The 26,303-nt window shown below is 33.4% G+C and overlaps 2 protein-coding genes across 2 annotated transcripts in view; both read left to right on the top strand.

Moving 5' to 3' along the window:
• The window catches only part of LOC134704857 (uncharacterized), a 111,134-nt gene that overhangs the window by 8,809 nt on the left and 76,022 nt on the right, over positions 1-26,303 (top strand). The window lies entirely within an intron of this gene.
• On the top strand, positions 8,728-11,398 carry LOC134708659 (uncharacterized). The gene is made up of 2 exons (XM_063569306.1): positions 8,728-9,465; positions 9,719-11,398. Exons 1-2 carry the CDS (start codon positions 8,728-8,730, stop codon positions 10,985-10,987), a joined length of 2,007 nt encoding a protein of 668 aa, XP_063425376.1. The 3' UTR covers positions 10,988-11,398.

Here is a 26,303-nt window from a genome sequence, read left to right as displayed (position 1 = left end):
GAAGATATTGACCTGATATTTGTTATATAGTTTAAAATTCACAAGTTATAAATCAAGTAAGCATTTTGTTCAAGTACAATTAAACTTAACCGTAGGGGACTATGTATTGCCATGCAATACTCTCAGAATGCGCGTTGTAAAATGTTTTCAGCACATAAAATTAGTATCAAATTGAAATGATTAATGATTGTTACATGTATATTATGTTTTGTGACTTATCGGGGATATATAATTTTATTCTTCTTATAATTACAGTTTAAAATAAGAAAGAATTCAGTTCTTAATGCAACAACGCCTTCTTTTTTTATTCACATTCTTTTTTTAAAACCGAAACCATTTGTTAAAAAAACTGGACGTTATAAAGAGGCGAAAGATACCACAGGGACATCATGCGAGGTATATACTCCGTATGCAGGAGCTGCTGGGTTGTCTGACGTAAATACAAAATGTAATCCTAATATCTATGATGAGTTTATTTACAACCCCTGGGATGATGCCACCTCAGGTGAAGTTTTAATTCCCCGGAGGTTTCGACAACTCAGTAGTCAGCACTTCTCCGCAAACATGAATTATCATTGATATGGTCATATTTATAAATTAACTGTTTTCAAACCATTTGAATTTTTGAAATACTAAGACTTTTCTACCTCAGGATTAGGTTTCTTCAGCTGTATTTGGCAAAACGTTAAGAATTTTTTTCCTCAATGCTCTTCAACTTCGTACTTCATTTGACCTTTTTGACTTTTTGGATTCGAGCGTCACTGATGAGTCTTTTTTAGACGAAACGCGCGTCTGGCGTAAATACAACATTTAAACCTAATATCTATGATGAGTTTATTTGCTACATTGAAAGTTCAAAATTGGGAAGCATCTATTTTGTTGTAAAGTTTTGTTTCAACCGCCCTTTGTTGTCAATTTCTAAATGTAAGTCAACATAAGAGACATACTTAACTGTATCTGGTGTATCCTTTATACCATTCGATATTCGATTGGGCTGATGAAATCAACATAGTTACCAAATTTGAAATTAGTGAGATAACATCATCTATACATCCGAAAGTAAAGTGAAGGATACACTTACTTCTTTTCTCTCTTCATAAGAAGTTCAATGTATGACGTCAGTCTCATTAGAATAAAGAAACAATTTGTTACAAGTCGACAAGAAGAGGGGCACAGTTGGTTCCCGTTCTCCAAACGTAAAAGTAGAATGTATCCTTCCCTTAAACAAGATACATTGACCATTCTTTTTTTTATAATGAACTCAATACCAATTCTTTTAACTTGTCTTTTAGTTTGGAACGGGAATACTAAAGTACTTGTGTGAAGTGTAGAAAAGTCAAATGTTTTAATACTATTGCAAGATGAAATCTTAGAATGTATATAAAGATACTCTAAGAGATGTTTGGAATATTTAAGTATCCACATCTGATTTACACTACCTCTAATCGGTCTTATCGCATTTTATATCACTCGAAAAAAACTGATATAGTATTAAAGTACTCTTGGAAAACGTGGACCGATTAAAAAACAGTGATCTCAGCATAACACTGTACTTACTTCGAAAACGTGGACCGATTAAAAAACAGTGATCTCAGCATAACACTGTACTTACTGTGAAAATATAATTGGCAAATCTTATACAGTTGTCATCAGTTTACAATGTAAAGGAACGAGATAATTTTGTAATTATTTGTTTAAATATCGGACCAAAAAACCCTCCTTAATATGAAGTTTTCATTCCTAGTTTAATTATCATAATAATGATATATTAATGTCATTGTATGTGTATATTGTATAATGAATCAATTTGATATACCAGTAATTAAAATAATGCTGATTCATTGTTTATTTTTTGTTATACATTTCTTTATACCACATTGTGGTAACGGAACTGTAATTTTTTATTTTTATTTTTTGTCATTCTGGAGACTGTAAAGAGGGGCTCCGACATTTGAAAAATAATAAGTTGCTAAATGAAAACTTCAATGAACTGAAATGCTACTATTCAACGTTTCTGCTTCAATATTTGGTTTCTAAAACATGATATAAGTAAATATGAACCAATCAAATAATAAAAACAAATATATGCATCCAAATGATTCCCTTAGAACAGCGGAGCTCCGAGAAAATATATCAAAAACTCCGCGATATCAGCGATACAAAATGTAAAAAAAACCCATTGAAAACAAATCGTTGTCACGAGAAATATGACATATACCTTTCTTTTTTTTTTTTTATCTAAGTGTCACCTGTCTAAAAGTTTAAAAGCAATTGACCCATCAAAATATATTCATTATTTGAATGTCAAAAATTTTATTGACTGTACAATCGCTTGCAAGATTACTGTACACTTACTTGGGCTTTTCCTTTTAACGCATAAAAATACAAAATAACCAGTTCTATACCGATGGAGTTTTTAGTAGTGACATCGGGGACGAATGACCTTCACAAAGGTCATAAGCTCAAGGCCAAGGTCATGTCTCAGATATTTTTTTGTCTTTGACCCTATTGTACGGGTTAATTGTGTGTTATAAGCTGTATTTCCCCCTAACGCAGTTTAACTTGTTATCATTTCTTCTTTGCAACCATAAATGAAAAGTGACATATTTATTTTTCCAAATTGCTCGTTATATCCTCAGAATGTGTTTTAAATTGTAACTGTATGGTGGACATTTTTTTTTCTACCTTGGGGTTCAAAATATATTCTTATAGGTTAAACGCTATCTAAGTATCGGTTTACTACTATTTTTGTCCTGTTGTCGATAGTTAATCGTTATTTTATTTGACAGTTAACCGTAATATTTTTTAACTATTAAATAAATCGCTTTTTAAATACCGTATTTTTAGCGGATAATCGCTTATTTTAATGGTTAATCACTTCCTTATTCATCAATTATGCATAACACAACTTTTAGTTTGAAAAAAATAGACTAAGTGATTGATGGATTAAGTTTATCGTTAAACCTGTTAAAACAGTAGTTTGGATGTTTTGCTCAATCACGATGTCTACTATAAGCCTCGTTTGGGGTTTTGGAAAACCTGTTGTATTTTCCATAATGTTAAACATATGTATTACATTATCTTTCAGAATGGCACCGATTATTTCTCACGGGAACTAGGGCAAAACTTAGATTAAGTAATACTTAAATAATTTACCAGGAGGATTTGGAATTAACAATTTTCAATCATTGTACGAATAGTTGTGTAACCAAATTCGTGGAAATTGTTTAATATTAGCGTACATGCATGTATATATTATTTTTATGAATATAATGAGAAGCGCAAAAGGTCAGCACTTCAAGTTGAATGTGCATCATGTAGTATTAGATATATCATGTTGGTCTATTCGCTTTATACGAAACATGATTTAAACGAAAGAGATCTTTGTAATAATGATCAATTGAAACAAAACGATATTCAATTTCACAAACTTGATAAAAAAAAATCTTAATTTCATTTTAGAACTGAATGCTTCTTAAAACTCATTGGGGTGTAAAAGTGTTGACCGAAGTACATTTTATATGCTTCATTCTAAAAATTTGCGCACGGTCAACGCTTCTACAACCCTACGAAAGATCTAAGAGAAACATTCAATACTTATAATTACCTTTTTCGCTATATGATCATGCAAAATCGTTTATTATTGTTTATTTTTTTACGGCAAAACATGTGCACTTATTTGTGAAAGTACGCGTCATTATGAAAGTTTTAACTTCATTGGGACATGAAGGTGAATATAAGTATGATGCACAAGTGTTGTTATCCTATCAAAATAACGGATTCTTCTGAAACATACATGACATTGTAATGTAACTATTATCGGTATAAGCTAGGAAATCATTCGTAAATATAAGTCAACATGTAGCCACCATACATGTGTACTTTCGTATATTTCACATTCGATCGTCTATGGTATACTCTATAAAAAAATAATATATGAATCTGTTGTTAAGGAATGAAAGATGGCATTTTTAGAATTAATATTGATTTAATCATAGGGTATTTGCATTCGCATCGGTAATAAACACAATAATTATGAAACCAAATATTGGCCGGATATCGTTTATGGTCTTCCAGTTTACTTAATGGTGTCATAATATTAAACCCGAACGGGAGAGATTGTAGTTGACCTTCATGTGAAGAAGATCTAATTTTTCGATCAGTTAAATAAAGGTCTTGAGATGGGATGTCAGTAGCTTATAGCTTATATATAGTTGTCATTTTTTTAATTTATATTGACCATGTTCAGTTTGCTTAGTTTTTTTCTGTAATGGATTCTTATGTCGGACTTTTGAGCTCAGTTTCAGTGTGTGCATTTTTTTTTATTTTTTTTTCACATTGGCTAGTAGTCAAGAACCTCTAGCCTCCATTATCTGGTATATTTGCTTTTGAAGTTTGGTTGATTTGTATGTTTCGGATTTTTATTGGACGCTCAATTCGCTGAACCAGACTAAATATACTGCGGGATCTTCACTCTGCGTTAAAGAACCATATATGGTGTTGCAGTTTCCAAAGGAAATGTTTTGTTGTCTATTTTCAAGAGAAACTATACACGATAGATAACGGGTGAAAATATATTTACCCAAAGGAAATGTTTTATAATGTCACTCTTTTGGTACAAGGAGGGACATATTGTTGCTCTACGATTTTGCATCCCACAGTTTTATGATCAGCTTAGTTCGCAAAGATGACTTGACAAACTTTGATTTTTTTATTGCGAAAAAGAGTAGCCAAAGAATATATTTATAAAATGAATAATTTCCATAAGATAGGCGTCAACAAAGATATTTTCCAGAGAAAATACATTTTTTAGCGTTTCGCAGTACAGCGGAAAAATACTGTCTTAAAGTTTCTATAATATTTTGTATGGGTCAATGATGTATGATTCGATAGGTCAGGTGACCTAATGTTTTGTTATGTTAGTGTGTTTTTCGCGGGTTCGTACAAAAATTGTCTAGGTGGTCTTTCTAGCCGTAGACATCGTACAGTTAAAACTTCCTTTTTTTACATAAGCAAAAATGTTTTTTTATATAATCATGGTCATGATGGAGTACGGCATCATTGCCCGGAAACGATTCTTGGATTGCTCCGTGCGCATAACTTTATTTAAGTTGGTTTTTCCTGGGCGGCGAGTGTCTGTTTATGACGGGTATGATATTTATCATTTGGAATGTTCTTCAGTGGAAGTTAATAATTATTTATTACTATTGTTGCCGAAAGTATATTGTTTGATTCACAAAGTTGTGTGTTAAAATTACTTAGTATAGATACTATTACGGTGTTATATATGATGTATGCATTTTATGTATATATGAGATTATTGTATTGTACTGAATTATTGCTGGATCCAGTCTGTCTGCACGGCAAAATGCATATTTTAGTTGAGTCTAATTTAGTGGCCAAACTAATGATTATTGTGTAGTTAGGACCTATACATATTCAACTGCATGCTATTCATGAAAAGTTTCCCAGGTAAATATAAACTAAAAATAAATGTGGTATTATTTAATTCCCATATTTTGCACTTATAATCTTAGTTTCTCGCAGAAATATTTCTTGATCGAGTTGTAAAATTTAGAATAAAATAAACAGTCATGAATAAAAGTTTTTCTCTCCGAAAAAGCAGCAAATCAGTATAATCGCATGTAATATTTCTCGAAAAAGAACAGATGTACGCCCGAAAAAATGGACCGATTCTCACGAAATAACCACGATCACAGCCTGACAATATACCTATCTTGAGTCTCGTCCTAAATATACATGAACTAATTGCCACGTGAAGTTGAGGAAACAATAATCAATCAACCTTAGGCAGATTTTCACATAGCCGATGTTCAACAGGTCAGGACCACTACCTTATATGGAAATGCATAAATTAGCATACTTATGTTCTCGCACATGTAATTGTTTATTTACATGTGACGCAATTTATTTTTACCTAGATTCTTGACCAATCCAGTAAATGAGTCACAATGCATGACGGACTACTACGTGTTTACAATCAACCAAGAACACGTGTTATTTACTGAAATACAACACATTTTTTCGTGCAATGCGGGATTCACAATTTCGCTTAGTTTTTCCTTTTGTGTATCCTCATTTATAGTTCGTGATATAAAGTATTACTTCCATGCTCAGATTAACGAAGAACTGTTTCTATGCGAAGAAAAAAGGGTTTGAATTACCCGATATATAGCCATTAACATGTTTGGTGATGGCACAGAGATTTCATGTATATGTCCACCAGAAGCAACGAAACAACAGCGAAAAGACACAATTACCCATGAGACAAACTTACAGGTGTAAAGTAAGCCGTCGATAACAGCCGATGCTGATATTCAAGAGTACAGCAATGTTCGTATAGATAATTAAAGTAAAATGTGGGATCCTTGAATTTTGTGTTCGAAAAAAAAGGCGAAGTAATATTTACATACATGGCAGTGTTAACAAAATCTATAAGTATTTTTGTTTGTCACATTTCAGTATATGGGACTTCCAAACTGTTCCCTTTGTTTTGAAGGTAGTGAAGTCAGCAACTGTAGTTTCAGTTTGTTCGTTTTAAACGGGCTCGGACATTGGCAAAACTGAATAAAAGCATTACAGCCGATTTCTAAAACCTGCAAAGTAAAACTTTGGTTGGCTTGCTTGCTTTGTTTGTATAGTTGTTTATACAAGCTTTGAAAATAAGATTGACATCTTTAAACAATGTATATATATATATAGGCATAGTTTAACTTGAATGTATATTTTATATGTTGTACAATATACAAACAAAGCAAGCAAGCTTACCAAAGTTTTGCTCCACATGCATTAGGAAATAAACTGTAATGATTTTATCCATACGTATGTGCGACAAGGTGGAACATTGTTATATGTTTTGTGAAAATTGCAGCGTTGGATCTATAATAAAAAAAGAAATGTTGAATGATTGTCAATGAGACAGCTGTCCACAAGAGACCAAAATGACACAGAAATTAACATTTATAGATCACCGTACGGCCTTCAACAATGAGCAAATCCCATCCCACATAGTCAGCTATAAAAGGCTCCGATATGACAATGTAAAACAATTCAAACGAGAAATCTAACGGCCTTAATTATTTTTTTTAAAATGAACGAAAAAAAAATATGTAACACATAAACAAACGACAACGACTGAAATACAGGCTTCTATACAATATATTTTTTTTTGATGGGATAGATTTCTTGTCCTTTTATATATTTAATTGGGTCGGTTTTTTTTGTTTGGATTATTTTACACAAGTAATTTTTGGGTCATTGATAGCTTACTTTTTAGCATTGGACCCATGACTACTTACTTTACTAAATTATGTCTTTGTTGGAAAGATGTCTCATTTGGCACTCATACCTCATCTTCCGGCTAATTTCTATAGACAAAGCACGTTTAAGAAAACAAATAATAGGCAATATGGCACCCACTTTGATCCAGAAACTTTTAATATTGGAGATATTTGACATATGTCAATAGGACAGTAGCCGAACGATACAAAAACCTCTGAGGTATATTTTGTGATAAAATTAGCAACAAACGGATATTATCGATGGATGAAACTATAAAACTGAAATGTATTGAGCTATATACCGTACCCGCTCAGTGGCGGATCCAGGGGGGGGGGCGGGGGTTCCGGGGGATGGACCCCCTTTTTTGGACGATCAGTGCATTCAGATGGGGACATGTAGTTGGAACCCCCTCCCTTTTGGTCCAGGGCAAGGACCCCCCTTTTTAAAATGGCTGGACCTGCCCCTGTCGCTTTCATAAAACTTATTTTTAGCATACTGAATATTATGATGTTCTTATTATTAGTTCAGGTCCTGATAAAAAAAAATCAGTACAGAAAGAAGTGTTTCAATGAAAGTTTCGTGTTTTTCTAGGCAGAAATGATTTTGCAATAACATTATACAAGTTTAAAAAAGCTAAAATGATTTTCTTACTGGACAGTGGTCACTGCATTGGATATTTCACTGTGTCATGTCGTGAAATTAATGCTAGTTCAATTCATAACAATGCACAAAACCGGTTCTACTCCTTTTGCAAGGCAAAAAAGAAAGTCGAACCGTGAAGCCAATAAACAATATTTTTTTTAATCTGAGCATGCAAATTGAAGATTACGTTATATATTTTACATTAAATATATTTGCAGAATAAAAACTTTGGTAATGAGAGTCCCAGACAATTTATTAATTGACTGCTTTCCCGCTAATTCCACGTGTTTTAAGTAGTAGTTTACTCGTAGTAGCCCACAATGCATTGTAATTCATTGAGTCGATTGGTCAGTTTTTCAAGGCCATATTGGCCTTGTGTTTTGGAAATTACTATGCAAATATATTCTGACGTCAGAAAATCTAGAGTTCTCGACCTGTTCAAATTAACACAAAAAAATTGAATATGAAATAAACAAGGATCACAATTAAAATATTCGGACTTAAAAAAATCAGACCAAAATTTTGTGTACATTCAAATATAAATATGCTTTCAGAAATATGAATAACAGAAAAAAAAGTAAACTTTCGGCTAAGGAAATACTTATTAGGAACAGAGAACGAAAAAGGCTTCAGAAAAATGAAACGAGTAGAAAATCTTATGGAAAGTTGTACAAGAATAAAGAGAGCGAGACAAAAACATATAGTCAAACGATTAATGCAAGAAAAAATAGAGAACAAAGGGAGAAATCTAAGAAAATAAATGAAAGAAAACTGAAAAATAAAATGAATGTCCGTAAACACAGAGGTAAAAAAAATGTAGAACTTTCATCAATGTCACTTGTTGTACCAGAAGGTTCAAATGTTTTCAAAAACAGAATGGAAAAGACCAGAGCCCTAAGAAAATTTAAAGAAGGTTTACCAAAATCTCCATCTAAACGATGCGCAGTTATATCGATTTATTTGGCCCGCAGATCCCCTCGATCGCCAACAATAGCTAATCTGAAACATTCAGTTTCGCCAGTTGAAATGGCCGTCGTTGCAGATATTCAAGAAATAATAAAATCTACAAAATTAAAGCGATCTAAGAATGCACGTTCGGTAATGAATTCTGTTACTGCATCAATCAGCGGGGAAAATTTAGCAAACTCGAGAGGTAAAATTAAACTGTATAAAAATTTAGGTTTGCCAGCAAGAAGGGTTGCTGGAGGCCAGCGTATTAGGTCTAGAATTCTTAAAAGTGAATCGTCTGCATGGGCTCTTACGCAACAGAAAACAAGAAAAGATTCCATTTCAGAAGAAACAAAGAAAACAGTTTATAACTTTTGGCTCTCTGATGGCATATCACACCCGACCGGCAACAAATCCGATATCAAAAGAGAACGATTGGGACCAAACTTCTATACTTCGCATATGACACATGTGCTGGAAAAAACACAAACTGATGCGTATTTAGATTTTGTCGCCAAATATCCGGAAATTAAAATTGGACAAAGAGCATTTGAGAAACTTCGACCGTTTTTCGTAAGACCTGCATCTGAAAAAGATAGAAATACATGCTGTTGTAGATATCACGTGGAAGCAAACCTTGTTTTCAAAGCATGTATGAAGTTCAGAAAATCGTGTGACAGGGAAACCGATTCGCAAGAAAGTGACTATCCCGTATTTGAGAAAATGTCAGACCTTATACATATTGAAAAATAATAAAAATTGTCTTGACCGAAAATGTAGCCTTTGCGGAGTTGGTAATTTCAAACTTTCACCCAACGAATCACAGTCGTCTTCAACTGTTGAATGGCAAAAATATGAATATATAACTAAAAAATCGAAGGGTAAAAATGTAAGGCGCCGACTGACCCTGATAAAAAAGAAAACTAGCGTAAACGAAATGTTTCTCAATTTAAAAAAGCTTCTCGAAACTTTCCCCGCTCACCAGCACCGATCAAACTGGCAAAGCAATCAACTTAAAAGTCTTGTTCAGAACTTGCCAGTCAATCATTGCATATGCATCCACGATTATTCGGAAAATTATCGCTGTGTCGAGAAAGAAGAAATCCAATCCAATTACTTCCAAAGAACTGAATGCAGCATTCATGTAACCGTCATGCACCGACACGCCATTTTAGAATACGATGGTGTAGACAGTACAGAAGAATTTCCGGAAATAATTACGGAACATTTTTTCGTAATTTCCCCGGACCTGCAACATGATAATGATTTTACAAAATATGTCCAAAAGAAAGTTAAGGAATATTTAGATTCAATATCATACACAGTTGATCATATGCATGAATTCACAGACGGTTGTTCTAGCCAATATAAATCGCGGCACTGTTTAGGAAGTTTATCTACTGCCATCCCTGATTTCGGATATAAAATATTCCATAGACATTTTTTTGAAACAAGCCATGCAAAAGGGCCTCAAGATGCCGCGGGGGGATTTATAAAAAGACAGGCGGACATATCTGTTCTACGTGGCAATACAGTGATTCAGAATGCGAAGGATTTATTTACGTTCTGCGAAAGTAGCCTTAAAAAGCCAAGAAGTGCATTATTTAAAAGAAGGGTATTTCGATATGTGGACTCAATTGATAGACACAATTCCAAAATATTTAAGCCGATCCAGCAAAATAGACAAATACATCATGTTTTTACTAGTACATGTAATGAAATCATTGTTTCCGATCTCTCTTGTTACACGTGCGATCAATGCATTTTGGGGAATTATCTTAACTGTTTAAATGTAGAAAATACCGGGGTAAAGAAAACTATTAAGCCACGCGAAATAACACAAACTTCTAACGAAGAAGAAATAGCACAAGACACTGACATTCTTTCAGAAGACATATCAGATTTGGTATCCATAAACTCTGTTGTGGCTGTCAAAACCGACGATGATAACTTTGACTATTATTTAATGAAAATTTCCAAAGGTTCACACGTATTGAATTCAGCAGAGAGTGACAGCTGGGGTGCTACATATCCCCCTGGATTCGAGGTTTTCCGGGGTCATTATTATGACAAAATCAGTGACAATGATCCGTGAAAATATAAACTTTTAAAGACAAAGACTGCTTTGGTACCGACGAAATCTCTGCTATACATACTTGCTGATGTAGATGCCTCTTATCGTATAACTATTTCAGAGGACACCCATCTAGACATTCTTTCTGTATTGGACAATTTGGATTGAAATAAGAATTAAATTATAAAACATCATGCACTGTTGTTTAGCCACTCATAAAATATTTTAGTAGACCTTTCCGATTCAAATGAAATGATTCAACGTGGCTCTGCTTATAATTAAAAAATATAAAATATATATATATATATATATACAACTCGTCTAAACATCAACCCAACAATGTTAGATCTGTAAATTTGCTTTCGCAAATTTTTGGTTCTTCCCTCGCCGGGATTCGAACCCATGCTACTGTGATATCGTGACACCAAATCGCCTGCACTGCAGCCGTCCCGCTAGACCACACGACCACCTGGGCTCTCAAAAAAAGAGCTTTCGGTGGCCATATGTTAGCTTTCCACGTCAGTTTTAATCTAGCGGCGCACTACAGTACATGATATATAAGGCATGAAGATGTTATTGTGACAGATCAGCTAAATTATCTATAGTAAAGGATCCTACAAATTAATGTAAGATACAGTCACAGAAAATAATTATATTCATAAGTACGTCTGAGTCAGTGACAACCCTACAACAGATGTATCCATCGGATCGCCATCAATGATGGTGATACATGGCTGTGTACATAATGTATATACAACTCGTCTAAACATCAACCCAACAATGTTATATATATATATATATATACAACTCGTCTAAACATCAACCCAACAATGTTAGATCTGTAAATTTGCTTTCGCAAATTTTTGGTTCTTCCCTCGCCGGGATTCGAACCCATGCTACTGTGATATCGTGACACCAAATCGCCTGCACTGCAGCCGTCCCGCTAGACCACACGACCACCTGGGCTCTCAAAAAAAGAGCTTTCGGTGGCCATATGTTACCTTTCCACGTCAGTTTTAATCTAGCGGCGTACTACAGTACATGATATATAAGGCATGAAGATGTTATTGTTACAGATCAGCTAAATTATCTATAGTAAAGGATCCTACAAATTAATGTAAGATACAGTCACAGAAAATAATTATATTCATAAGTACGTCTGAGTCAGTGACAACCCTACAACAGATGTATCCATCGGATCGCCATCAATGATGGTGATACATGGCTGTGTACATAATGTATATACAACTCGTCTAAACATCAACCCAACAATGTTAGATCTGTAAATTTGCTTTCGCAAATTTTTGGTTCTTCCCTCGCCGGGATTCGAACCCATGCTACTGAGATATCGTGACACCAAATCGCCTGCACTGCAGCCGTCCCGCTAGACCACACGACCACATATATACATTTTTCGTTAAATAAAATATACATGAATATCTTTACTGAAAAAAAATATTCCCATGAAAAAAACCCTGAATGAATCAATGCTTACACATTAGAAATCACATTAGAAAAACGTTACGTAAAAAACAAGAAAATAAGACGGCTTTTTGCTATATTTCCGACGTTACGTTATTATCACCAGTATTTTGCGCGACGTCACTCTGCAAAGAGAAGTGCTGTTTTGTATTTCTCATCAATGTTAATAGTGTGGTACATTGTGTTATATGTAATTTTTAAACAGTTTGTCACGTGTCAACAGAAATTGCAGTATCATGCTAGTATTATTGGAAGCGTAAGCTCGATTTACATCAGTATGTTATTCCTTGTTTCAAAAATTCCAATAGGGCACATATATTACAAACACTGTACATTATTGTAGTAATAAACCAATTTTCAAGTTGCTTCGGCCTTCTTCAGCTTCTTTCTTTTTCTTTTCAACTACATGGAAATGCAAATATGTTATTGTTAATGCTGAATTATATTTTTTTTTTAATTAAAAAGTTTTTTTCGGTGATTCGACCATATGTAATTCAAAAGAATGATCTATTCAGGATACACATTTTGTTTAATTATTTATTTGTGTAGATATATATGGACCTTTTGAGTTTGAAATACAGATGATCTGATCTGAAACGATTTGCTCTATGAAATATGTCTTATGTTTTCAGTGTACTGTGGCTTCCATTTTATAATACCAAAGTTATACTTAATTCCTACAAAGGCACACAATCTTCATAAAACGAATAATAGGTCAAATGAGGACAACTATAAACTATGACTAAAAAAAGATGAAATGATTTATAAGTATTTGAATTATATGTACATTTGTTTGCTATGAAGTGATAATACAAACGCTTTAAACCACTGAATTGAAATGAACAAACATGGCAAAGTCACTGTACACTCGTTGACATAATTGTCTATTGTATATTTATTATATGCAAAGGTATCAACTGTTTGTTTGGTATAAAGGATAGATAATTTTTCTGCGTAGTTTACTTTAATTCACGCTTTGGTAATATTTTATAAATAAATTGTTTAATATCTCGGAATGAAATCAGACAACAAAAATATTATTAGATTCATGATAATTATTATATAAATGAAATACCACCAACTCATGGTACGTCACATCCCGGGTTGCATACGAAAATAGGTCAAAAACAAATATTCCCTTGATTTTGACAGTTGTAGGTAATTAATCCTACATTTTATTGCAGTCAAAAATTCTTCGTCATAAACATATATCTTGGGCATTTCAAAGCACCATTATTTTTTATATGGGGTTTCTATAGAATATTTTAGTAACTGGAGGCTATATGGTTACTGAAGCTTGCACATAGGTTAAATAAGGGGGAAATTTGATTGGTTAACTTCCAGTGATAGTTATTTCTTATATGTAATGAAACGTTATGTGATTTATTCTGTAGTACTGGACAGGATAAAACCTTGCACCTTGTATATATCTTATTAATTAAAAGACTTTTCTGTTTTTAAAGCTTTTAAGTAAAGGGGAAACTGTTACGCGCGTGTGTGATGCTTTTCCTCTCTTTGACCAAAGATGGTTTGTCATAAACTAAAATAGCAGTTCTCGTTGATATATATCATTCTTGTGTCTGACGAATTTAAGTTTTTACTTTAAAAAAAATATGTTCTTCTAACGTATTTAATTGTTGAAGAATGGATGTTTCCAGTTTCAATAGTTACAGTCTTATTTGTGTCTCATTGATTAACAAACAAACCATTTATTTTCATATTTAAAAACAAACGAGATGACATCAATACCAATTCATCACACAAAATAATAGAGTTAAATAAACTAACAGCAGAAGAAAGAAAAGGAAAAGCTCTTTCATGATTGAACTTAATTTCGTAATCATTTTTTTTTAAATGTATACATTGGAAAAAATGACATTGTGTAAATACAACAATTGTTTCAACTTCAATCAATATTTACCTATTATTTTTTCTAACTAAGAGCGATTTTTTTACTACGTTTTAAAAACCAATAACCTGCATGATTTATTATATATTAACATTTTCATTACGATCTTAACAAGAAAGTTGATACATAAAATGCCCTCAATTATTGTGTGTGTGTGTTAGTTGTGCCGTTTACAAAACAATGATTAAAAAAAAAGAAGAGATCAAAAGAGTAATGTACAAACATGTGCATGAGGACCCCCACCCTTTTAAAAGATAAAAACAACGCACACTTGTAAAAAATGAATAATAGTTGGTGCATAATCATCGTGCTTCCAAGTATAGTAGATAGCAGAACAAAATTCAGTGTCCCAAATACGTAAAACAATACATTTCACCTTCTATAATATTTCATAATGCTTGGTTCAAATATTTTTTTACTGGCCAATACCTTGTGAATGACCTATACAAACAATAGCGTTTCAAAGCTTAAGTTTATCCAGACCCAAATAAATGTCAGTTCTTCTAGTTTTTGAGGTTTTAGATTCCCCTTTTATCATAGACATCAAAGGATGCAAATGTCAGATTTTGCTAAAAAGCAAAACTAAATATTAAAAGAATTCTAACGTATCGCTGAAATAACAACGACATCCAGAGACCTATGGTTAACCTGATTTTCAGATTTACCAGACAAAAAGGCAGATGTCGCACCTCTTTTCAAACGAATTCGTATTTCATTTTGAAATTTTATAGGTACAAACAGCGGGTTATTTTTTTTACAAGATCACTATGTAAACATGCTCGTGTATAACATTTTATGTAATTGCAAATTAACTGACACATAAAAATGCATCAAAAGCTAATTTAAATGTTGTATGAAACATAAGGGTTTGATATCGAGAATATCACACGTGCTTCAAAGTCGCTTTTAGTCTGATTAAGATATCAATATAATAATATAACAATTATTTTAACTTCAATCAGTATTAAGCCTGTCATCAGTTATTGGGAGTTCCCAACCTTATAAAATATAAAAACAACACACACGCACACTCAGTAAAGGAACAATAGTTGGTACATAATCATTCTACCACCAAGTATAGTAGTTAGCAGAACAAAGTCCAGTTTAAAAAAATACGCCAAACTATACATTCAACTTCTATAGTTTTACATAATGCTTGCTTCAATTTGGTTGTTACTGTCCAATACCTTGCAAGTACGAACAAGACCGTACGAAATTATTATTTGTCTATGTTTTGTAATAATGCACAATTTTTACAAATTTGTTATCATGCACTAGTTCTGAAATAAAAAATTTACACAAGATAAATTTGAAAGATACTAAGTGAAATAATTATACACCTGCAACGGGTTTATCGCTTTGACGTCCGAAAAAGATAGTAGAACACATACATTGTAATTTTAATAAGCTAAAATAACTTTAAGTTAAAAGAATGTTCGATATTAAAAACATTGTTTATCAAAATTTGACAAAAACGCAAGAAGACCGTTTTAAGTAGACAATATTAATCAAGACTAAAAGGTTATTCCTTTACTATTTTTCTAACTATTACATTTAGGCGTTGGAGAACATTTGGTGACCCCACAGTTTAAATATCTATAATAAGTACGACGTGCCTCGTGTGGGAGAAAATCGGACACGGAAAGGGCTTGAATTTTTCGAGTTACGTGATCAGTGGGTGCAAGGAATTGTATATTTAAATATTGGCACAACTTTGTGGCATTATCGGTCCTTAGTGCTCTTCAACTTTATACTTGTTTGGCTTTCTAACTGTTTTGATCTGAGCGTCACTGGTGAGTCTTATGTAGACGAAACGCGCGTCTGACGCATCAAATTATAATCCTGGTACCTTTGATAACTATTTATACCACGCTTATACGACGCTGTTCAAGACCATAGTACGATTTAGTACGCCCAGACGTTACTACAAAAGAGGGACGAAAGATACCTTTTATCGCTCTCACTACGCTTCTACTAAGATCTAATTTTGAGGAATTCGGAGAATCTGCACTACGATCTCACAGCGACGTTACTACAAAAGAGGGACGAAAGATACCAAATGGACAGTCAAACTCATAAATCTAAAACAAACTGACAACGCCAACCTCACTACGACCATCCCGTTCTCATCGCGACCCATCTACGCCTCCACTACGACTATACTACGTTACGGCTACGGTAATCTATTCCTTGGATTTTTATAAAAATGACTATAAAAGTGGTATAGTCGTCGTGGCAGCGTGTTTTGCTCGCGGTAGAACGTGATGGTCGTAGCGAGGTCGTAGTAAAATCGCTGTAAGATCGTAGCGCAGTCTCACCGACTAGAATCGTGCTTTCGCTACGCTGTCTATAAAATGGTACAGCTACCTTTGCGATCTTACCATGACCTTTTATCGCTCTCACTACGCTTCTACTAAGATCTAGTTTTGCCACGACCGCACCACGTTTGTTTTAAACATGTTCAAAGTTGACCACGCTAATCACGATCTTGGAGACCTCACCACGACCGTGCGACGACCTTACTGAGATCTGTACGATCGCACTAAGATCTTCCATTTTTTTTCATTTTTATCACAGATCGTAGTGCAATCGTGGCGTAGTGCCACGATCGTACTGCGATCTATGAAAGAAATAAAAAAAATTGACGATCGTAGTGCGATCGTGTACATCGCAGTAAGATCGTAATACAGTCGTGGTGAGGTCTTCAAGATCGTGATGAGCGTGTCCAACTTTGAACATGTTCAAAACAATCGTGGTGCGGTAGAGGCAAAACAAGGTTGTAGTAGAAGCGTAGTTAGAGTGCAGTAAGGTCGTGGTAAAATCGCAAAGGTCGCTGTAACATCGTTTCGAAAGCGTAGCGAAAACGTGATTGAATTCGGAGGAATTCGGAGAATCTGCACTACGATCTCACAGCGACGTTACTACAAAAGAGGGACGAAAGATACCAAATGGACAGTCAAACTCATAAATCTAAAACAAACTGACAACGCCAACCTCACTACAACCATCCCGTTCTCATCGCGACCCATCTACGCTTCCACTACGACTATACGACGTTTTCACCACGCTGTTCAAGACCACAGTACGATTCTAGCACGCCCATGCCGTCCTCATTACGCTCTTCCTACGACCTGACTCGGTCCAACTACGATCATCATGATCATAGTCATTTTCACATGAAATATATAAACGCTCTCCATGTTTTTTTGTCTGCATGTAATTTTGACCTCTTGTCTTTTTTCTGCAACGGCTCAACCATGCTTGACACCTATGTGTCATAGCATCTATCGTTCACTTAAACATCGTTATTTGAGTTTGAGGGGCCAGCAATAGGTTGGGATTCAGGTTGGATTGGTCGGTCCGGATCAGGATTCGTTATTGAAAGAGCTCACTCAGCCTCTGGCTCTACATCTTCTCCTATCCCCACGCCCACATGTTCTGGTAGATTTTGGTGGCATGCATGTGTTGTTCCAGAGAAATATACGTATCAATAATATACATGTAAGAAATGTAACAGTATTTATATGGACCACGATGGAAACGTTTTTGCTGAAAACGTAGTAAGATCGGTATAAAATCGTGGTAAGAACGTGTTATAAAGACTGGGCAGCAATTTAAAAATCGGAAAAGTCTATAAAAAGTATTGTTAATATAAAAAGAATCAATTAGTATTGGATGGTTTACCTATAAAATTAGAAGCATTAACAACTAAACTTTTATATAAGTCTCTGATAAATAAAAAAAATTGAACCAGCTATTGGACCCAAAAAATGGTTGCGTATATTTGATATAGATGATGTGTTATATCAAAACTATATATCTATATAAATTTTTATTCAAATATTTAAAAGAAAATAAACTTAGAATTTTTAGATGGAAATTACTACAACATATTCTACCTACAAAGAAACTTTTATGCAGGTGGAAAATTGTAAACAATAGTTCTTGTAATTTTTGTACACAAGAAGAAGATTATGATCACTTCTTTATACTGTGTCCGTATTTAAAACTTTTTTGGAATAAAATAAATGAAGTTTTAAATAACAGTAAAATAACTTTTAAGGTAAAACTAAGACACTTAGTATTTGGATATAAAACTTCTTAAGAAGAATATTTTGACTTGAACTATTTTTTAACAATTGTGGGGTTTTTGATTTATAAAGCCTACTACATATCTGATCAAAAGACAAAAAATGTCAATGTTTACTCAATTTTTCGCAATGAGTTCAATAGAAGAGTATGTTTGAAAATTAAAAGTAATGTTTTAGCAACTATTAGAAAACATATGAATAGTCATATTATGTGATTAAGTGATATTATCTAATATATATATATATGATGTAAAAAATGTAATATGTATTTTGCAAATAATCACTACTCTAAGTGATTAGTGGATTGTAACAGGGAAAATCAGGAGGAGCTTTTACTCCTGAATGATATTGTAACAAGCCAATATTCGAAATAAATATTTATTTATGTTGTTAAAAAAACAAACAAAAAACGTGTTATAATCGCAGTAGAAGCGCGATAAGATCATGTTGCAATCGAATAACTCGTGATATGGTCGTACTGAGAATGTGATGAACGTAATAAAATCATGATAACCGTAGAAAAAGCGTGGTGAGAACGTGGTATAATCGTAGCGGGATCGTTGTAGAAGCGTAATGAGGACGTAGTATCATCGTGAAATCAACATTTTCATGTCGCTCTTACCGACACCTTTCCACTATCTAAATTTATATAAGATCGCGGTAAGCGGGTTGCGAAAGTGGTCTAGTGGGACTGGGGCTTAAGCAAAAGACCTAAATTAGTCGGATACAAGAATAATATATATCGACGAGTACTGCAATTTTGATTATGACTCACCATCTTTGGTCAAAGAGAGGAATAGGATTACACACACGTGTAACAGTTTCTTCTTTACATAAAGGTATTATACATACCGAATACTCTTCTTATACATCAGATATACGTATAGATATATATACTAGCCAAAAAAAGAAACAATACCCAAACGTTTTTCATGATATTTTTAATAACAAAATATTATTTATTGCGACTAGCTTTATGTTCGAAAAGAGTGATAAGTCTGTAGGTAACTGCACTTTTGTTTTTGTTTTACCGGAAAATAACGTCATTTTGGCGTATTTTTGAAATTCGAGCGGAATCACATTTATGCCGTCCGAACACGGGTTTTCAATTTAATTAGGGTGATTAAATATCCGATCAACACAGATAAACAAAAGGTGATTGAAGGTGACATTCAAAAAACCGATTTCATATGCCTCGTCTACGCCAACATGAGCGTGATAGAGCAGTATGAATGGTACAAGCAGGTATGCGTCATATTGATGTCGCAAACAACTTTGGTGTTTATGAATTGACAATAACAAGATTAATGAGTCGTCAAAGACAGACTGGGTCCTAGAGAAACGACGTTACGCCAAAACCGCGTCCAATAAGATTCACTCATCTTAGGGATTGGTTTTGACGAGCTACAATTACCGCTAGACAAACATCTGGGAGGCATAGTCCAAGGATATCAGCAAAAACTGTACGTAATAGGCTAAGAGAGGCTGGTTTACGTTCACGACGTCCTGTCAAAGGAGTCATTCTAAAACAGCGTCATCGAACTGCACGCCTACATTGGGCAAATGCATGTTTGTATTGAAACCGTGTTAGGTGGCAAAACGTCATATTTAGTGATGAGTGGTGGTGTGATGGTTTGAGCAGGAATCACGCATTATCGACGCACTGACTTGACTTTCACTAACGGAAGCCTTACTTGAGATCGTTATCATGATAAAATTCTCTCTCCAATTGTACAACCATGCATTGCAAGGCATGGAAATCGGCATACTTTTCAAAAGGACAATGCTAGGTGCCACGTGGCACGTGTATGCACACAATATCTTGAACAGAATATCATTGACATTCTTCCATGATCAGCTTTATCGCCAGATCTATAACCCATTGATCATTCATGGCATGAACTTGACAAACATGTTCACAGACGTCATCAGCCACCAGTCAACCAGCTACGAGCCGCCTTAGTGTAAGAATGGAACAACATTCCACAAGCATTTATTCAGCGTTTGATTGTATCTATGTGTCGGAGATTGACTTCTGTTATCAACGCAAAAGGTGGCCATACGCGATATTAACTCTTCAACTTTTGGTTTTGACAACAACATCTTCAAACAGTCCGTGCATTTAGGAAAATTAATTGTGATTTGTTATCTTTGTTTAGTTTGTATGCTTTTATGTTAATGTTTCATAAAATACAAAACTAGAATAATATTGTTGAAAAATAAAGTATTTTTTTTTATAAAATCTGGGTATCGTTACTTTTTGTGGCTAGTATATATATATTTATAAGCAATTAAGTTGTGCAGTACTGAAATATCTATCCAAGACACACTAAGCATGTGAGTTAACTGTATGACTGGATGATTCTTACGATGGTCCATGTGCAACATACCCAGTTAAAACATTATCGTCAGGAACTTTTTTTCACAAACAGATCCTACGCATTTAATTGCCATAGGGTTCTTAAGGTTCATCATAACCTTTTGGTTAAAATGGCCGCATTTACACCCCAAATTTTACTCTGAGCACAGACTAACCTATACACCTGGAACAGTTTTGAGGGATGGCAGGAACTAGATATATAAATTTTAAATGCATTTTATGTTTCAGAAAATTATAAACTTTTCTAGATTTTGCTATCCATTTTTTTCGTTCCTGCAGAAGGTGCAAAAATTAACTAAGAAGTGAAAACGATTGAGAAGCTCCCCTCATATAATCAATGTTGTGAGTAGTATTGATTTAAATGGACAATAAATGGACAATAGACACCTGTAGACAATAGGTGATTTAACAGGTTTAAACTGTGTAACTAAGTGGACCGTATCAAATGAAACTCGGTGTTTGTTTATTTTGCTATCTTCTGCAGACTGGAAAAAAATGCACATCAAAATGCAGGTAAGTTTTTAATTTTCTGAAACGTAGACTTCATATAACTTTTATAAATCTAGTTCCTGCCATGCCTTAAAACTTTTCTGGATGTACCAGTTTGTCTGTACTCATAGTAATTTTTGAGGCGTAAACACGGCCATATTTTTCAATTCCTTATGATGAACCTTAACCATACGATATAAATAAATCAACCCTGAATGTACATAAATAACAAAACGTAAATACATAGACAGTACATTGTACAAAGGGATATAATTCTAAATCATAAAACGGAAAAAAAAACATGTATAAAATACGATAAACTAGCTCTTTTCTGTAAGAATACAACCAATACTATTTAAGTGTATATATTATAAATATATGAATTCAATCAAACTCAATTATAAACCAAGTCAGGATTAATTACTACATATGTCCAATTATATTACACTACCCATTCATAGATTTATGAAAAAACTATAATTTCTTACTATAATGTTTACATGTAATAATTGACATACAGGTAACTACTATTCACAAGACACAAACAATACATATACTGAAATAAAATTAAATAGACAAACACAGACAATACAGTAAACTAAAAATACATGTAACACTGATCTTACCATGTATATGGTACAGAGGTCTATCTCCTAATTTGGAAACATGACCAGATCAATAGAATATGAAAAAAAGTTAACGATTTTGAGTTCATTAGTAGAATGATAATTTCGGGAATTATTCCTTATCTTTTTTTCTTTATTTTTTTGATTTTTCTACCGTAATATGGGGACGAACGCCACTATTACAGTAGAAAATTAAAAAAAAAAAAGTAATAATCGGGAAAATTTCCCGAAGTTTTCATTGTACTAATAAACTCAAAATCGTTCAACTTTTTTTTGTCGCGTTTTTGAATTTCCGGATCGGCGCAGAAATCTACTCCCGTGTCCGGTCTTGTTTACATGAGACTTTGAATAAAATGTGTATTTATCAGTCTACGAAAGGAACTAATTCATTTAAAAAAAATGTTTGTTATTAAAAAAAAACGTTACCTGATGACAGCGTTTCTTTGTTTACATTGAATATGACGTCATAACTTAAGTAACGTCACAACTAAAAACCCTAACTAACAACAGTACCAAAATCGGAAACGTTACGGTATTTCCGTTTCTCTTTTTGACATTGTTGATTTAAAAAAAATAATCATTGACTTCGTCCCCATTCACAGGTAATTCCTGCCTCATATTAGGGGAAAATATTTCAATCAAATTCCTGTTTGAGAAAAGAGTTTCATTTTATGCATCAAAATGTGTAACAAGTGATTATTTAAATCTCCACTGGAAGACCTCTGACAGACTGAGAAAGCTTAAAATTATTATAATCGATAGCCGATGATAAACAAGTTAATGGTCAATGATTCAGTTTCATAAACAACAAATTTCCTACGGTTTTTCACACTGTTACAGGAATACCTATTAAATAGATCAAGTTATTATAGTAAACCAGTGAATAATTGTTTTTGTTAGCACTTGTTAGCCCCTCATTCATAAACAGCTACATGTATAACCTATTGATAAACCCCAACTTTACTCTTGTGACATGGATCCTTGTTTTTAAATTTAAATGATACAAGCACTTTGACTCAAGTTATTGTCTTTAACTCAGACAAATTGTTGTTTTTTTTCAATACTCTTTTTTGTTCCCAAATCCTAAACAGCTATTAACATAAGTTCAAAAATTAATCTAAACCTCCCTTTTGTGGTGTGGAACTTTGTGCTTAAATTTACACTCAATGTCTCCTCAGCCGTTGCAAAGCTATGGAACGCCACAGCTGCCTTATGAGATGATAACGATAAACATATCATTAAGGGTAGAGATATATCATGAAGCAAACTTTGTATACTGTAACGACATTGGACTATACTACTCTGTCAATTTGTTATATCACTAAGATAAAACTATATATTACAAGAACGCTATGACATACCATGGAGTTACCTTTTCATACTATTCTGTCATTTTACTTTGTTGTGAAGATATTATTTCATACTATGAAGACATCTTGATATAACATGGAGCTACCTTTTAGTACTGGTATGTCATTTTACTATACTATTGTGTAATATTGCTATATCATAAATATACTTTTTACACTATAAGGACATCTTGATATAACACTAGGCAACCTTTTCATACTACTTTGTAATCTCAGTATATCATTATGATAAATCTGTATTCTATTGATAACCTCCAATCTTCATATTGTGACATGGAACCTTGTGCTTAAATTTGAGAGATACAGTCACTTTAATTCAAGTTATTGTCGATAACCCAGACATAAACCACTCACTTGTTCGACAGTTGCATAGAATTCTGTTATATTGACATCAATGTCTGGACAAAACAAATAGACATATACTCAACGTATATACTCCACAGTCATGGTAGCCTTTCATGTTAAAATGTAATGCCATAATATAACAATGTCATTTACACTGTTTAAACAGAACCGCACGTCAAATCTTGTACAACAGAAAAGCTGACATTAGAGACAATTTGTCAAGCCCTCATTAACGGGCGTACGTCCTATCAAGTACATTCAGAAAGATTCCATTAAAATTATTTTACACCAAAGAAACTGTATTTTCTAAACACAACAAATAAATCAATTCAGTTGATTTGCGTTAAACGTGTAATGAAGCCATGGATTAGTAAGTAATCTTCAAAAATAGTTCACTTACGGATGATACAATGTAGAAAGTCTGAATGGAAATATAACAATCAGGTCCAGTTCGCGTTTGAAAAAGTTTTTTTTTTTAACATTTCGAGATACTAAGAAAAGGTTTTAAGTATAAAGAATTTTAGAGGTCAATATGAATTTTATTCAGTTGGAATTTCAATTTTAATAAAAAATATTTTTTTTTTTTAATTTTCCATTATATTCTGAAAATGTTTGTTTGAAGATGAATAATTTAACTTTTTAATACTCATCATTTACTCTGCGTTTATAAATAGCAATATATAAAAAAAAAAAAACATTAAATTTTGGCAGAAGAAAACGAGCCCCTCTACTAAGGTTGAGATGGAATATGCTCGTTACTTGATTTGATGAGTTTAACATTCGAAAACCCAGATACCGTCTCATGTCAAACACGAAAAGTGGCGAAACCAAACTTCCAACAGCGGGCGCTCATTTCTAATCATACAATATTATTGTAATGAATTTTGTAAATGCAATGTAGAACTTACTTCTTTTTTAATATCATAATGTACTATTTCATTGTACAACGACCCTAGAAGTAAGATAAAATATGGTTATTGCTTCATGATATATTTTAGCCATTCTTTGTGACTTCCTGATGATCGTTTAAAATACAGCACACTAATGAATTAACATGTACGTTTATTCACGCGGTTTAGAACGATCGTGATCGCATAATCTAATGGACAAATTTTATTATTTTCTACTGTCCCCTTTTATTAGTCGACATTCCATCCCTTTTGACATCGAATATGGAGTCACATGCCCGAATAGGTTAGTCTGGCGATAAAATACGTATTCCCCTATCTCACGGCTACATTGAGACACACACTTAAATAAAGGCAACAGTAGTATATCGCTGTTCAAAACTCATAAATCCATGGACAAAAGAACAAAATCAGGGTAACAAACTAAAACCGAGGGAAACGCATTTAATATAAGAGGAGAACATTGGCACACCACTAAAATGTAACACACACAGAAACGGAGCAAGCATCAAACAAAATCCCACGAGAATAGCAAATATAACATCAAAACCAAATACAAAATACATGATTTTGGGATAGACAAATACCGTGACACGTCTTAACTGATTCTATATAATAGTAATATGTTTACGTTTTACAATAAGCATATTTAAAGTAGGTCGACATTTCGCTCATTTTATGAAGGTATGTATTTTTAAAACAAAACGTCGTTGATAACTTCAACGTTTTTACAAAATCTTCGTTCCCGTAAACTTTATTTCATATTTCCAAGGTATCTTCTCAGGATAGAAGCCATCTGTCTTGCGGGCTATCTAGTTGAACACTAATCAATCTATTTAAGTGAAGTTTTGTGGTTACTCTGAATGGATAGATTGATCTTATCAATGACATGCATCATTTATATAAGCTATAAAGTAAAACAGTCCATCCGTGACCCATGCCATTAGATATGCTATGCATTGCATTGGCTAATTTTTTTATCCTTATCCAGACCAGATAGTAACTTATATCAATTTACATGTATGAAGACAAATTTGTGTGAAACATTTTTGTTTGATTTTAATTTCTAAAAATTTAACTAAACTAAGAACGGACATTTTCCGAACGTCGGGTAGGACATTTATTTTGGGGAGAATTGGGGACTTACCCAAATTGGAACTCGGAAATATATGATTAACTTTTCGGTATTCAGCGTGTTTTTTTACTTCCAGAAATTCGGGATGACACCCCTTGTACGGATGACTCATTTTTTTCAGCAGACATTGTTCAGAAAAAATTGAGAAGAAAAAAATCTGTATGATAATTAGAATATCTGAAAAATTTGAAATTCTTGAGATATAACAAAATCAGTTGATTTTTAGTATATTTCTTCAAGTTGAATAACTGAAAAAGGGGGATCTTCACGACTTCACAAACTTAATCTAAAATTAACTACGTTACTCAACCTTTTCAATACTGAAACAATAAGGGATATCATTTTCTTTTTTACCAAATTCGAATACCAGTCAGTTCATAGGACCTCAGTTGAATATAGGTATTGCAATCCATCTCTTTTATCCAATCAAATATCCTTTAAAATCAAGACTGAAGTGCGATTGTAGTTGAAACATTGTAATTCATTTAATCACACTTTAATAGTTTTATGACATGAAAGGCTATATACTATACTATTGTGACTGTGTTATCCTGGTTGAAAACTGAATTGATTTAGAAAAAGTAATTTGCAACCGCTGAGGA

This window comes from Mytilus trossulus, chromosome 2 (genome assembly GCF_036588685.1).
Source record: "Mytilus trossulus isolate FHL-02 chromosome 2, PNRI_Mtr1.1.1.hap1, whole genome shotgun sequence".
NCBI classification, from domain to species: domain Eukaryota; kingdom Metazoa; phylum Mollusca; class Bivalvia; order Mytilida; family Mytilidae; genus Mytilus; species Mytilus trossulus.
This window is presented reverse-complemented; position numbering and strand designations above follow the sequence as displayed.